Source organism: Nycticebus coucang, chromosome 2, assembly GCF_027406575.1.
Source record: "Nycticebus coucang isolate mNycCou1 chromosome 2, mNycCou1.pri, whole genome shotgun sequence".
Classification (NCBI taxonomy): Eukaryota; Metazoa; Chordata; class Mammalia; order Primates; family Lorisidae; genus Nycticebus; species Nycticebus coucang.
The window spans coordinates 100,771,594-100,788,258 of record NC_069781.1 but is presented as its reverse complement, the minus strand read 5'-3'; the positions used below and the strand labels follow the sequence as shown (position 1 = coordinate 100,788,258).

Below are 16,665 nucleotides of genomic sequence, written 5' to 3'. Positions count from 1 at the left end.
AACAAGTTAAACATCAAAATATATAGAAATGGACAAGTATCACACAATCATGAGATGCTTCTGATGTTGATTTTCAGGTCATTAGAAGTTAGTGTCAATCAGGCTGTTAGAGCTTGTCATTGACATTAATCAGACAATAAGGCAGCAAACCCACGACTATGGTCTATTTGCCCTACATATCTCAGTTTAGCAATCTAAATCAAATCAAAGAAAAATCACAAACTTGAAAATACCCCTAAATTTCATCTCTTCTACCCTCCTCAATTGGCTAGTTTCTCATACAATGTCCCTGACAAAGTCACTTGTCCACACACTTAACAGACACAAATTGAGCATCTGTTCCTGCTAAGCACCATTTATTTAACCCCAAGGATGAAAGCATTTTCATTGTGACTTCTAGGAAACTCATACCAGGTCTGTCCTTGAATGCCAACTTCCAAACACAAATCATCATCAAGTCCTCTTGAACCAAAGTCACCTCCATACTACTTAACAGAAGAGAAAATTCTGTCCTATCTTCAAATATTTCTGGGGAGTATGAAGTTTTTGTGCTATCCACTCTGACCCCAAGGATTTCTTTAGGCAAAACATATCAAGTTTGCTTAATTACTCCTCATATGATTTAGTGTCCAGAACACCCCTCTACACACACTTGTTTGTCAATCCCCTTTTGCATATAGAAAACCAAAACATATTATGCCCTAGATCAGTGATTTTCAACCAGTGTGCCATAAGAGGATCTTAGGTGTGTCATGAAAAATTTTAAAGATCATTAATTGAATTATTTTTGAAAGAGGTTCAAAGCATAGTAATATATTCCTTTTTTAACTTTTTTTTGTCAACATAATTTAAATGTGCCACAGGAGTTTATAGGTTCAAGCGTTCTGTGAGATAAAAAAAGGTTGAAAAGCACTTGCCTAGATGTTTTCTATAATGACCTGGACACCGTACTTCTACTAATGAAGCTACGGTTACTCAGCCCTCTGAAAACACCTGTCATTCTATTACATGAGCATGGTGTTAGGAGTCAGAACCAAGTTCATATGGAGAGATAATTTTGTAATCTTGGGCAAGTTGCTTCATACTTCTGAACCCTAAGTTCATGTGTGAAACAGGTAATCATTATTCCTTATAGACTTGTCATGGTGGTGAAAATATATATGGCACATGTACAGCTCAACATTTGTTATTAACAATTGATGCCCTTAATATCACTTCTACTTTCACAGACACAACCATTGCTTTTTTAAAAGAATATTTTCACATAAACTGACACCAAATTCAGGGCCATCCATCTTGTGTTTCTTTTCTCCCTGAAATTTAAGACTTCATATTTATGACTGTAACAGTTCACGTGCTGTCGTCTTATCTTTCTAGTTCATTGAGATTTTCCCTAAATGTTGATCCTATTGCGTCACCTACACCTATTGATTCACCTGACCTTTCAGTCTTCACCCAAGTCACTGACAATGCTGTGGATAAGGAAGGACCAAGGACCTAAAGCCCTTTGCCACACGAGGAGAATTTTATCCAGGTTTACACTACACACACACCACACATCATACACATACACCTACACGCCTTACACACACACCCTACACATCACATACACACCTACATACATCGCAACACACACATGTGTACATCTATATCGTATGACACATCACACACACTCATTTATATACACTACACAACCACATGCAGGCCTACATATACCAGGAGACTTACACCCAGGTTTGCATGACTATAACTTTTCATCAGTTGTTTAGTAAGAGCTGGAAATAGAGCTTACTGCAGTGGCCTTTACACACATTCCTTCATCTTCCTGCAAGAACATTCTAAGAAAAAAGCAGGCGACAAATTTTTCTCTGACATTCCCCAGATCTAGTTGCCCAGTAACTCTATTAAATAGGAAACGTAATCTTTAGAAAATATCTGCTCTGATTTAATGAGTTTATACTAGCAATTGAAGCTCAATGTCTTTTCTAATTATCCGTAAGTCATCTCTTTAATAATCTGCCCTATGTTTTCCCCCCTATTTCTTCTTTGCAATATGCAAAATAATGGACCCCTAAATATTTCCCTGTCCTAATGCCAGAACCTGAGAATTTGTTATCTTACATGGCAAAGGGACCTTTTGATGCGATTAAGGTTAAGGGTCTGAGAGGAAGAGGGCATTCTGAAATACCCAGCTGGGCCCAATCTAGGCACAGGCGTCCTTAAAAGCAAAGAACCTTTGTCAGCTGTGCTCAGAGGGAGCTCAAGTTCTCTGAGAGAAGTGTAATTGCCGACACTGACTATGGCAAAAGAAGGTCACAGCCAAGGAATATAGGCAGTCTTTAGAAGCTGGAAAAGACAGAAGATTCTCCTCTAGGGCCTCCAGAAAATACACAGCATGCTAACACCTTAGTTTAGTCTAGTGAGATCTGTGTTGAACTTCTTCCTTTAAAACTATAACATAGTAAATTTGTATTCTTTCCGGACACTGTGTGTGTGGTAATCTCTTACAGCAGCCATAGGAAAGTAATACCATCTCATCATCCTTTCCCTCCTCCTCTTTTGTAAATTTATACTTCAAGTTAATGTAGATTTTTCTACAATTCATGTTGTGCCAACTGGGACTTAAATTGATCCAGACACAGAAGACTAGGATAAATCTGGTGATTTGCAGGAAGTCATCAGTTACTCTCCTAGTACTAGCACTTTGCTTCACCTCTACTATAATTCAATAAATGTGCTGTGGTTTTATTAAACATATTCTATCCTTAGAACCTGTACAATAACATATTGTTGAATATACTTGTGAGACACAGCCTGACTCTATCACTTTCCAGTTTTGTGACTTTCAATCGTTTTTACCATCTCTCTGCACTTCAGTTTCCATAGAAAAATAAGTACATTTGAAGAGATGATCTCTAAGTTCTCCTTCTTACTCTAAATTGCCAGCTTCTGTCAGAGTATAGACATATATACACACGTTTCCTAGCTGAAGGACAGACTGATGGAAGCCCTGGGGGTACAGTACTTCACTCCTCTGTCCACGCCTGTCCCTGTACAGGAAATGCACTCTCCTCTATTTTCTTTTACTACTTGTACTTCCAGCTAGTGAGATGCTTGCTACCCTGTTCTCAAGGCCCAAATCAAACACCAGCTCTCTTGAAGACTTTCTTGAGCACAGCATTAGGAGTCAAACTGTCTTCTCTGAAATACCACAGCACTTGCTGCCTGTAGGCTTGCCACAAAGTTATTATTATAACTTGCCCATCCAACCAGACTGCAGCTTCCGGGAGATGGGGACCACATTCTATATTGTTTGCCAACACAAGAGTTGGGTAAATGTCTCTCCTCTCCTCCTGTTATAACACAAGAGTGTCCCCCTCCTATCTACAGCCCACCCTCTTCTCGTATCCGGGTTTCTTCTTCTCCAACATCCTCCATTGAAAGGATGACATTATTAATAACTTATCCAGTGGAAAAATAAACTATTTAACAGAAAGAAGAAAGAAAAAAATCAGCCATTGTTTGATTAACCACCTGTGACTTAACCTGTTGTCTTTAAGATTAACCACCTGTAACTCCTCTAAGATTTCATTTTTAGAGTATTTTTTAAAAACTGAAAAGTTAGGAGAGTAGTCCTCCCCAGTTTCTGCCAGACCACATTCCAGAGAAACTGATAAGCCAGCCCATCAGAGAAGAAGTCAGGGGGAAAGGAGAAACAAATGCAGTCTTTTGCTATTAACTTACAACAGCTATTCTTTTCTTTTCTCCGTTTATCCCAATAAAAACCCCAAACCTCCTACCCTACGTGCTGACACTTCTTTATTTCTTTTGTTTGCTGGGTCCTTTGCCCTCCCTCTCTGAAGAAGTAAAATAAACTTTTTTTTATATCCTAAGTTTTGTTTCAAAAATTCTCTTTCTGCCCACACCGTGCATTCCCATCCTGACATTTGGTGGCCAATACAGAGATCTAACTTCTCTACCTCATTAGAGAGACTCAACATTTTCACTTCCATCTCAAGGATCCCACTTTTCTGCCTCTGTCTCAAGACTGCTCCCTTCTCTGCCGCAAAGGTCCCAGTACATCCTTCTTGGTACCCTCAATCCATTCTGAATTTGGTGAGTCTCTTGGACTCTGGAAGTGGTTATATACTCAATGTTAAAAGAGTGGAAGCCTTTGTCTAGTTTTGTTCTAGGATGAGAAACCCAGCACCAGAAATACTACTCTTGGGGGTACCTAGGGAGGACACTTCCTAACCATCTCTCTAGGTCTTCACTCAGACCCAGGGAACCTCGTTTTGGGGATGATATCTTGATCTCATTCTGGGTCAGACCTCGGGGACATCCATTTTCTGGCCAAATCTCTTTGTCTCAGTCTGACTCAGATCTCAGGGATGCCTAATGTCTGACCTGATCTTGGTCTAAATTATTTCAATCACATCTGTTCATCTGAGTCAGGAATGCCTCTCTCAGAGCCTTCTCTATAGACATATGCCCATCCCTAAAAAGTCCTTTTCTTTCTCCTAGTTGTCATCATGGGCAACGTTCACTTGGCTCCATCTAAAGGTTCCTCATTGGGATGTCTCCTTAAGAATTCAAAAAATTTAGAAGGTACTGACCTTCCAAGGCAAATATGTAGTTTTTATTGCAATGCAACTTTAACATAATATAAATTAGATGTCCTAGAGACTCAGCCTGAGAATGGATCTCTTCATCATAATGCCATTGTGCCACTTGACCTTTATGCTGCTGTCCCAACAGTGGTCTAAAGTCCGCTATGTTTAGGATCGGCTTTGAGCTTGCTAGATATCCTGCCGTATTTTACTTCTTACCCCTACGTCTCTCTCACTGTCTTCACTTGCCAGATGATATTTCTCATTCAGCTGCCGCAGCGTCCCTCCCTATCACCTCCCCCCTTCAGTGCACTTTCCTCTCCTTCCCCCCCTCGTGCTCCTCCTCCTCCATCTCCACTCCGCTCACTTGGCTGCACTCACTCTGGCCAGTGGTTCCAAGAGACCTCCCTGCCTGTCTACCAACTCCCTCTTGGGAGGTTGCTGAGTTAAAAGACATTATAAATTATCCACAGCCAAGATGAAAATCAAGCCGTTTTTCTTTCATGACTATCTCAGGCCATTTGCCTCTTCACTAACGTAGATCCTGTCACCAGGGAAGGAAAAACTATCTTAGTAATGCACTTCACTTCCCAGTCCCTGAGAGTAGCATATACTCCAAAAACTGAAATTGGAGCCTCAAACTCCACAAGCAGAACTTTCAGACATGGTCATGAAGGGCTGTCATAACCAAGATGAGAGGAGGAGAGAAAAAAGAGGAAAAGGGCTGGCAGCAAGTCTGACAGCAAAAGAAAGTTTTCCAAATAGTGGCTCCCAGTAAAAGCTTCTCAGAGACAGAATTACCAGAGAGGCTCAGACAAGAAGATTCCAAAACCATGGTCTTCATCGGGAACTAAAGTCTATTTCAACTGCAACCAACTGGGTCACTAGAGTAAAAAATGCCCCAGGAAGTGGGCTCTGCCAGGACCATGCCCTCATTACAAGAAGAAAGGACACTGGAAGTGGATTTGCTCTGTTTTGAGATTGGAGTCCCTTCTTGAACTGGAAGGACCCCCTGGGCCAGCATCCTCCATACCCACAGGGCTTCTGCAACTGCTTATATCTGACTGACAGACCCCAGCTTCAGGACCGGCTCTGGAACTGGCTCAACATGGTAACATCGAGATGGCTGAGCCGTGGATAAATCCCTCCATCACAGGTAAGCAGATTGATTTTTAATCAAAACCGGAGCCACTTATTCTATTCTTCCTGAATTGTGAGGACCTCTAGCTCCCTTCCTGATCATTGTAAGCAGAGTGGAGGATAAAATGCAAAGCCCTCGTGTACCCCACACTCCTCTATTCACTGAGAGATCTCTGCTCTTTCCTTTTCAAGTTCTTACGGTGTCACACTGGACACCTAACTCCTGTAACACACAGGCTTCCTTTCTTGGACTCTTAAAACAAAACTGGAACTTCACATACAACTGTCTTTTCCCTTTTCTAAGCCTAAATCCTAGGCCTATATTCAAAATACAAATTTTCCACTTTGTTTCATCTAAAAAAAAAATCTACTTTACCATGAGTGGATGAATAAACTGGATTAATATGTGTATACCATGAAATACTCTTCAGCCATAAAAAGATGTAGATTTACATCTTTTGTATTAACCTGGATGGAGCTGAAACATATTCTTTCTTAGTAAAGTATCTCAAGACTGGAAAAGCAAGTATCCAATGTACTCAATACTGTGGACAATCTAATACATACCCACACAAGAGAAAAACTCAATTCAAGTTGGAGGAAGGGGGAAGAGAGGAGGGGAAGAAGGGAGGGGGATTGGGGTGCTCCCACTAATGGGCACCATGTAGGGGTATCCGGCCCACCTCTTGGGTGCAGGACACAACTACAAGAGGGACTCTACCTAACAAATGCAAACATTGTAACCCAGTTGTTTGTAACCTCACATTAATCTGAAATAAATTTTTAAAAAAAATCTACTTTGTCAGGTAAAGTCCCTCTTGCAATCATGTCTTGCCCCCGTAAAGTGTGACAAACACCAAGGCCCCACCCCCCTCCAATCAGTGTAACCTGGCTTATTGTACCCTCAATGAATCCCCAACAATAAAAAAATAAATAAATAAATAAAAATAAAAATAAAAATCACAGAAAAAAAAATCTACTTTGTCTATATGTTTGTATGTGTGTATGTCACATGTATGTGGCGTTTTACTATCAAAATATATACAAGAATTCTAATTAGGGCGGTGTCTGTGGCTCAGTCGGTAAGGCGCCGGCCCCATATGCTGAGGGTGGCGGGTTCAAACCCAGCCCCGCTGAACTGCAACCAAAAAATAGCTGGGCGTTGTGGCGGGCGCCTGTAGTCCCAGCTACTCGGGAGGCTGAGGCAAGAGAATCGCTTAAGCCCAGGAGTTGGAGGTTGCTGTGAGCTGTGTGAGGCCACAGCACTCTACCGAGGGCCATAAAGTGAGACTCTGTCTCTACAAAAAAAAAAAAAAAAAGAATTCTAATTAATTGGCTTTTAAAAAGGAAGCACTTAAATACTTTATCAAAAACACAAAAATACTAAATGCCTTTTTGTTCACATGACTTTAATGACCTTTAATAAGTACAAATAATTTTCAAATTACTGTTAAAGCTTAGATGTATGAAGGACTGTTCTATTTGTCCACAAGTCCACCTCAGGGCCACCTTGAAATTCCTTCCCTATCCTCTTTTCAGACTTCCCGCCTCCTTTAGGGTGCCTTTATTTCTTAGCCCTTGTAAACTTACATAGGGATGTTTTGTTCCCCTGTTATCTTTCACCTCAGTCTCCCTACTGCCACTTGACATTTGCCAATAGTCAAACTGACAGCGCCAATGAATATCCACCCCTTAATTTAAAGGAACCACAATTTTATAGCCTGAAAACTGGGTTTTACTTAAAAATCTCCCAAGACAAATAAGCCCCTTCAATCTTTGTAAAAAAGTCCTTTTCAAATAATTTTCATTATTTACACTACAACTAAACTTCTGAAAATTCTATCCCAGATTCATTGCTCCCAACTCAACCCTACTGATCCCCAGATAAACCTACTTCCACCCACTGCAAACTCCCTGGAAATCCACCAGGCATGGGATCAGCCTCCCATCCCTGATACCAGCCTCTGATTCAGTTGACAGAAGGCCCAAAACCATGAACTTCAATACTATGTTGTAGTATTTTTATGACATCTTATTGCCTTTGTCCTCCTTATACTTTCATTGTCATTCTATAAATGTCACCAAAACCCAGGTTGCAAACTAGGTCAGTCCCCATTTTATCCATACAAATACCCTAAGAAGAACACTATTTCCATATCCCCCACTGTAAATGTTCCCCACTATCCCTATTTACCTAGAATTCAAAAGTTCCCCAACAAAACCCTATCCCGCCTCTACTCTGGCTTTTAAGGTCATCTGATAATAGCAGCTCTTCATTAATGACCCTCAATTAGGCTCTTAGACTGGGACACTCTACACCCTAAAGTCAATAAGAAACAGTTAAAGAAAATAGACTTTTATCCAAATACCCTACTTTCCCTTCCATTGATAAGAACTATCAATTCTAACCAAAAGGGTAGGGCATGAAAGGATGACATTACCAATAAACCAATGGGGAAAAAAAGAAGAAAAAGAAAAGAAAAACTAACAGAAAGGAAAATGAGAAAAAAGTCCCAGTCCATTGTTCGATTAACCTGTGACTTAACCCTTTGTCTTTAGGGTTACCCACCTTTGGCTTCTCTAACAGTTTGTTTTCATGACACTTTAAAAAAAAAAACTGAAATGATAGAATGCCTGTAATTTCTTCCCCAGTTCATGAAAGAACACATTCCAAAGAGAAGAAGAAAAAGGAAAAGGAAAAACTAAACATAGCCCTTTCACATCTGCCTCTTGCTATCAGCTGTCGAAAATAACTGTTTTTTCTTTCCCTTTGACCCTTTAAAAATACCAAACCTCCTACCATCCACACTAACGGTTTCTTTTCTTTTCTTTTTTCCCCCCCTTTCTTTCATGTGCCGTGACAGTTCTTCTCTCTCTCTCTCTCTGGAAAAATAAAATAAATTTTACTTCTTTCTATCCTAATCTTTGTATCAAAAATTCTTTCTCATCCCACAGTGTAGTTCCCACCCTAACGTCCCTTATCCCCACATCTCCTTCCCCTTTCACTTCACCTTCTCTTCAGCCTCAGCCCATCTGCTCAACTATCTCCTATTTGCAAAATAATTCCTCTAGGGGCCCCAGAGTCCCTAGGCCTCCAGCTGCACCCTGGGATCTCCCACCGCCACCTTCCATGGGGGAGAGGTGCTGTGTACATCTGCTCCTCCCCTCCCTCCCCTCCCCTTGTACTCTGCCCTGCAGTCTGGCTTCCACCCTCTCATCAAGGCCACCAGTGCTACCCAAGTCTGCATGGCCTACAGATACTAGGCAGTAGTCCCTGCTATTTATTATGAGATCTTTCTTTAAACATGCTCTTTCAGGGCCTTCCATGGCATCATGCGCCTCTTTCTGCCAAAATGTTCCTTCAGTCACCAGCGCCCAGAACACCCTCTTTATTTACATCCTTAGAGTTATGTCCGGGGCTCTCTCCTACACTTGGCTACCAGGTTCTCCCGTTTTCCTTACAGGTTATAGCTCCAACTGTCATGCACAAGGACAAATTGGACAAGCAAGGCCTTCACTCTCCCAAGTTTATATCCTGATGCAAAAAGACTGACAATAGACATGTAAATGTATAAAGCCTGAGATAATTTCAATTAGTGATAAATGCATTGAAGGAAATAATTACAATAATGAGAGGGGAGATATTTTAGGAAAGGGTTGGGGAAGTCTTCTTTGAGGAGGGGACTGTAGAGCTGAGAGAAAGCTCCAGTAACAGTGGGTCAGTTCTGAGAAAGCTATGCAGAAGCATTCCAGGTAAAGGGGATTGACGAGTGAGAAGGTCCCGAGATGGAGAAGATTCTGCCCCATTCCAGAAAGACAGCAAAAGACACAGCACAATAGGAGATGGGAGCAGAAGTGGGGGGCATGGTGCAAAGGGCCTTGTAGGCCCTGGTGAGGATTTGGATTTTAGGCAAAAGGCACAGAGCAGCCATGGATGGTGGCAGGAATCCTCCGTCTCCCAGTGCATTCCCCACAAAAGCCAGGTGCTCTTTAAAATGCAGATTGCTTTCCAAATCTCTTTCCAAAAGCTAAGTCATGGAAAAAGCCCAAGTGCCCATAGATCCACGAATGGATTAATAAATTGTGGTATATGTACACCATGGAATATTATGCAGCCTTAAAGAAAGATGGAGACTTTACCTCTTTCATATTTACATGGATGGAGCTGGAACATATTCTTCTTAGTAAAGTGTCTCAAGAATGGAAGAAAAAGTACCCAATGTACTCACCCTTATTATGAAACTAATGTAGGACCTTCACATGAAAGCTATAACCCAGTTACAACCTAAGAATAGGGAGAAGGGGGAAAGGGAGGGGAGGGAGGGGGGAGGGAGGGGGAAGGAGAGGGATTAATGGGATTACACCTGCTGTGCATCTTACAAGGGTATATGTGAATCCTAGTAAATGTGGAATGTAAAGGTCTTAGCAAAATAACTAAGAAAATGCTACAAAAGCTATGTTAACTAATGTGATGAAAATGTGTCAAACGATCTATGAACCAAGTGTATGGTGCCCCACGATCATACTAATGTACACAGCTATGGTTTAATAAAAATAAATAAATAAATAAATAAAATGCAGATTGCTCTTACCACTGGCCTGCTGGCATCTCTTCAAAGGCTTCCCGTGCTATCAGGTCCCAGCCCTAGTAGGACCTCCAAGGGACAGTCATGCTTCGTGCCTAGACTGATCGTGGTCACACCTCCCTTGCTTTCCATAGCACAACTGTGCTATAATAACTTCAGGTCCGAGAAACACACTGGGCTCACAGTTAACTCCAAACAGTGCTGTTTAGTGGAAATATATTGTGCTCCACATACATAATATTAAGCTTTCTAGTACATAATCACATTGAGTAGAAACTAATTTTAGTTTCTAAAAGTGAAACTAAAATTAGTGAAACTAATATTAATAATAGATTTCATCTAACACAATACATCCAAAATATTACAATTTTAACATATAACCACTCTAAAACATTATGTGATATTTTATATACTTTTCTTCCTGCTATCTTTGAAATCCTGTGTGTGTTTTACACTTAAGATATGTTCCGCAATCCAGACTGGCCCCACTTCAAGGACGCAGCAGCTGTTGGTTGTCTGGCAGTCACTGCAAAGGACAGAGCAGGCCAACCTGAGCACACACTGTCCCCCTCACCTTGGCCTCTCCTACATCCTCCCCCACTGCCTCCTGACTTCACTAAACAACAGCTACTCACTGCTCAGGAATCTGGAAACTCCCCTTGCTCCATGCTCCCAAAGCCCCCTGCATATTTCCTATTCCTCGCCACACCCACCATTGTTGTCTTCATCCTGCTATAAATTCCACATGGAGCCTGTCTGATTTGTCTAGAGCCATATCAAGCCCAGCGTCTGGCACCTGACAGTCATTCAAGACACATTTCATAAAATAAATCAAAGGCAGCTTCCAAGATAACTGAAAACAGTTCCTTACACGGCCATTTCCATCATAAAATTTTGCTTAATAGTTGAAGCCCAATTAATGGGATTTTCCTGCAATGCTCAGTGCTACAGATCACCTGACTGAATAGCAAAGACCATAGAGATAGGGCCTCTTGACAGCACCAGCAGACATAGGGGACATCTTTGAGTTATGTTTATTGATTGATGCATCATTATACAAGTAATACAGGTACTTGTTATAAAATTCAGACAGCACAGAAATGAAGGGTGTTTCTTCCTCCCTGTTTCTAAGCCACCCCCCAGACAACAGCTGTTACTAGTATTTCTTCTATTTATTTCTCCTGTTGTCTTCTCATTAAAAAAATCATTTCACAGACTAACAATTTTCAGTTTTCTCAGTTTTGCATCTCCTTGGGAGACAGCATCTATACTATTGTGTCTGCTCTCAGCCAGAACTCGAGAATTCATGTATTTCTATATTTTAATTAAAATGAGGAAACAAGAATTTGGGATTGGAATTATTTCATCCAAATAATTATCCTTACCTTGGGTCTTCTCCATGTAAATATTACTCATCACTAAAGGGAGTAATACATGTTTAACTCTATACTTATATACCACTGGTCATGGGAGGAATATTAAATACGCAAATCTATCCTTTTATAAGAGGTAAGTGCTAGATATTATCATGCCTATTTCTAAGACGCAAAACTTCCATACAAAATGCTATCACAATGCTGATAGGTCATAAAGTGAATATTTTTTTCTAACACCCAACCATTGACCACCCCATAAAATGAATATTTTTAATCCTATAGTTATTGATTTTAATTTATATTCCAATCCAGTACCCACAGTCCCAACCCTTGCTTGTATCTCTCTGGGTCCAAACAAGCCTCAGCAGACCCTCCAAAGAAGTAGAGCCCCAAACCATAAGACTCTCAGGGCCCCTTTACCCTATCCTTTCTTGGCCCCTCTTCCCTACCTTTGGCCCCTCAGGTCGATGTGTAACTGCACCAGACCAATCTGGCTCAACTTTTATGTAACAAACTGTGAACTGATTTTCAGTTGCCATGGATATTAAGGTTGAAGGTCAAATAACCTGAGCATGCCCAGATGAACCAAGTGTGCAACCATAGGTGGAACCTAAGTGCTTGAGCCAGACTAAGGACGGGGCACTGAATTAAGAAGCGGACACTGTATGGCAGGATCCAGGATCCAATCAGATTGATCCCTGGCATCACCCCATGGCAAGTTCCAATAAGATCACTCCCCATTATCCTATGCTTATAAAGCTCAGCCTAGGCCCCAAATAACAGAGACAAATTTAAGGATTTTTTTTCCTGTCTCTTTACGAGACAACTTGCAATAGCCCTTCTTTTCTAAAAGGCCAGTGTCCTGGTATTGGCTTCAGTGTACATAGGGCAGAGAGCCAATTGATGGCTCTGTAACAGCTGGAGAAGAGGCTTTAAAAGAAAACCACAGTCAGTTCTGGCTCCTCTTATCCTAAGAATGCAGGTATGAAAATGGAGTACCTTTAAAGGTATGTTTACAAATTGGTTTAACATTTCAAATTTGGCTGTTTGGCATATTTTACAGGTTTACGAAAGTAATTTAGTGATGTGAATCAAGAACCTAAAACCAAGACTGGCCTAGGAATACCACTTTGTTTTGGGGGGGGGGGGTTGTGGTGGTGGTGTGGGGAACAGAGTCTCACTCAGTCACCCTGGGGTTGAGTACTGTGGTGTTATAGCTCACAGCAACCTCAAACTCTTAGGCTCAAGAGATTCTCTTGCCTCAGCCTCCCGAACTCAGACTACAGGCATCTGCCACAACACCCAGCTATTTCTTTTGGAGACATGGTCTTGTGCTTGCTCAGGCTGGTCTCGAACTCCTGAGCTCAAGCAATCTGTCCACTTTGGCCTCCCAGAGTGCTGAGATTATAGGCATGAGCCACAGCGCCTGAGGAATACCATTTTTTAAGCAAATAATCCAAACATGAAAAGGTTTCAAGCATAAAGATATTCACCGCAGCATTATGTATAAAAAATAATTATCATATACCAAAATGTAATGTAATCGTAATATAATAATTTGAAATATTATTACTAATATTACATGTTAATTTGTAACAGAGCTGATGATATAAAGCAAAAAAGTTTGGAACACAGATTTCTGCATACAATATGAGATAGGAAGAAAATATAAACATAAAAATCCGTGGGTCATTGGACTGTGGGTGACACTTTTGTTTTTCCTATATTAAATATATATAGTAAATATTGTCTTTGAAGATAAATTGCAGAGAAAAAAATGCATCAGGAAAAGGGACAGGGAGAGCTGGAGGTGGAGAGGTTGCAATTTTATACATCACTGACAAAGTGGGATTTGAGAAGAGAATTGACCAAGCGAGGAATTGACCAAGCAAGGAAGTGCACATGCAGGATATCTGGGGAAGAGCTTTCCCATCAGGGGGAAGAGGGATGTGCAAAGGTCCTGAGGCAGGAGCAGGCCTGGTGTGGTCGAGGAACAAGGAGAAGTCAGTGCAGCTAGAGTGGAGGGGGCAAAATGGGAGCAGTAGAAGAAGCTCGAGAGGTGCAGGGGGCTGTGCTTGTGAGGCCTGCTGGCTGTGGGGGACTGTGTGGTCATTGTGAATGAAGAGGAGCCCTAGAAGATGGAGAGAAGAGTGATGACATTAATGGGCTGAGGATTGAACAGCCTCCTGGTTGTGGGTGGAGAAATGTGCAGGGGATGGCTGAGGCCAGGACCCACGACTGCAGTCCAGGGAGCTGACAAGTGGGGACTGGACCAAGTCAGAAGGATGCAGAGCTGGGTGTCCACGTATAATGTCACAATTTCAAAATACCAAAGATAAAGAGGACATCCTAAAGGCTTCTGGGAGTGGGTAAGTGGGAGAGATAAGAATTAGATTGCCTTGTGCCTTTCACCAGGAAAACCAAATTCTGGAAAATAGTAGAGCAATTATTTCAAACTCGATTCTTTTTCTTTAACCACTGTCTGATTTATTCCTAGCTATATCAGCAGTCAAATGAAATCACAAAATAAAAATCTGTTTGTTGTGAGGACTCTGAAACTTTGCTCCCACAGATGTTAACAAAAAAAAAAAAAAATATATATATATATATATATATATATATATATATTTCCTAGTATATAATCCAGCCAAGGGCTTCCTTACACTTTGCAAAAATTACCTAGGAGTGCAAAGGCAGATTTGTAAATTATGTTCTCTGCTCCCTGCCCCTTTTCTTCCTACCATTGGCTCCATCTTTATCTTTAGCAAGGGAACTCACACCACCCATACAGAAACCAACGTCTACAAGTCTGAGTTCCATCCAAGTCCACCTCAAGAAGGCTTCTACTGGCTGCTCCTCAGCTCTCCCGAGAACTGTGATCTGCCTGAGGAGGTAGAAGCCAGAGAACAGACCTGTGCAGGCTCTGGGAGTGGCCTAGGGGCCAGGTGGACAGGGAATTCTTGAATGTCATGCCCAAAGTCCATAGTCTTGAAGGAGAGGAGATGAAGTCGGGGTAGGTCCCATAGACTCTTCACTTCCTAGGAAGGGGCTAGAGAAGAGCCAAAGCAGGGCCTTATAAAATCTGAGATGCACAGTAGAGGCCCAATTGCCCAAATATTGGAGTGGTACTAAGTCCAACCACATGAAAACTGAATCCAAAAGCAAGACCTAGAACACATTAAGGAAACAAGGAACAGACAAATATATCACGGACTTAGAATAGACCCATGCTTAAGGGAGCTTAGCATATGATAATTATAACAACATGGAATACAATTATCATTTATTCAAAGCTGAGTATGTACGATATTCTCATTGATTTCATTTCATTTATGGGAAAACTGAGACTCAAGTTCAGTAAAATTTATAGTTCACAAGACAGTGCCATGACCATGCTTCTATGTGCTGCTCTAGTGTATGCTAAATGTAACAGTATTTCATAGGATGGAAGCAGTAGCTCAAGCCTGTAATCCTAGCACTCTGGATGGCGAGGCAGCAAGATCACTTGAATTCAGGAGTTCAAGTCCAGCCTGAGGAAGAACAAGTCCCTGTCTCTACTAAAAATAGAAAAATTATCAGGGCAGGTACTCTGCAGGCTGAGGCAGTAGGATCACTTGAGTCCAGGAGTCTGAGATTGCTGTGAGGTAGGCTGAAAACATGGCACTCTAGCCTGGGAAAGAGAGTGACCCTCTGTCTAAAATAAATAAATGAATAAATACATACATAAATAAAGCGTTTGCAATTAGTGGTGACTGGATGAACTTTCAGTAAATAATGTTGGAAAAATCTTGTCTTAGATTAGTTCAGGTAACCTGGTTTCTATAGCCTCAGTGGTTTAACACCATAAGAAATCATTTCTCTCTCTCCAAAACCTCAATGGGTGTTTTGTTCCTGATTGGCAGTGATTTGTGGATCACAGTTTCTTCTATCATAGCCCCACCTTTAAAACTGGCTTTCCCAGGTGCATGGTCATCTGCACCAGGCACAAGGGGAAAGATCAGTGAGGATGGTGGTGAGAGGCTTTTATGGATCAGGCCTAAATGGAGTTCCCACTTTCTACCCACATTCCATTGACTGGAGCTCAGTCTCCTGGTCACAGTGAACTGCGGAATAGGCTCAGAAAGGTGAACAGCTGTACACCAAGGAAAAAGGCGTTTCATCAAACATTTCTATCATTTGGGAAAAAAAATTTAAAAATGAGGAGGAGGAGCAAGATGGCGGCCAAGTAACAGCTTCCTTGCAACCAGGCATGGTGAGTCTGGGGAGACAAGACTCCAGGCATCTCTGGCTTGTGGGATCTGACCATAAATATCCTTTTGAGGACACAGGGAGTTAGCGAGAGACTTCTGGACCCCAGGAGCAGGACAAAAGCAGTGGAAAACTGGCAAGTAGTTGCATGCGTTCATTCAGTCTAATCCTACCTGCAGCTGTAATTAAAGTGGCAGTGAGATTGCGAACTGAAAAGGCCTTACCTGTGAGCTGCTTTGGTTTTGTTGGACTTGGCACTCAATTGAACTACCTTGGGAGAACTTGGACAAGAGTGTGGAGGACTTTGAGCGCTGTCTAGGGCCCCAGACTGAGCTAATAGTGTTCATCTGTGGGCCACATGGAGCCATTATGAGAGAAGTACCCCGTCAAGTTCCGCTCTCAGGGTGGCAGAGCAAGGATCAGGTGGGAGCTAGTAATCTAGTGACTGAGCAGCCTAAAGGTGGGGACTGAGATGTGTTGCAGCCTTAGCCCTCGGGGGCACTAACAGCATAGCCAGTAAGAAATGATCAGGCTTTGGATATATTTTTAAACCCAGGCCTCTAGTGGTGTAGTTGTGTTAATGAGTCACTCCTGGACTCACAAACCACCAGAAAATCCAACCAACTCTCTAAGGAGCTATCTCCCCCAGCACATCTGTCAGGCAAATGAGTGGTAAAGTTAGAAATATAGTGAGACTCCGTCTCA

The 16,665-nt window shown here is 41.7% G+C and overlaps 2 protein-coding genes across 9 annotated transcripts in view; one reads left to right on the top strand and one right to left on the bottom strand.

The window, feature by feature from the left end:
- The window catches only part of FBP1 (fructose-bisphosphatase 1), a 91,659-nt gene that overhangs the window by 4,867 nt on the left and 70,127 nt on the right, over nt 1–16,665 (bottom strand). Inside the window, exon 8 of one of the 4 annotated variants that reach the window (XM_053577315.1) lies at nt 14,665–14,880. The exons of 2 other annotated variants lie outside the window; for them this stretch is intronic. In XM_053577315.1, the coding sequence (XP_053433290.1) occupies nt 14,680–14,880 (201 nt within the window). In that variant the 3' untranslated portion in view covers nt 14,665–14,679. Of the gene's footprint in view, nt 1–14,664; nt 14,881–16,665 lie in introns of those variants that run through there. One more of the 4 variants, XM_053577333.1, reaches the window with a different exon arrangement.
- Nucleotides 12,506–16,665, top strand: part of LOC128575608 (spermatogenesis-associated protein 31D3-like) — a 30,894-nt gene continuing 26,734 nt past the window's right edge. For 4 of the 5 annotated variants that reach the window (XR_008377047.1, XR_008377046.1, XR_008377045.1 and 1 more), the window contains exon 1: nt 12,506–12,719. The gene's annotated coding sequence lies outside the window, so the exon portion shown is untranslated. The remainder of the gene's footprint in view (nt 12,720–16,665) is intronic. The other variant, XM_053577418.1, reaches the window with a different exon arrangement.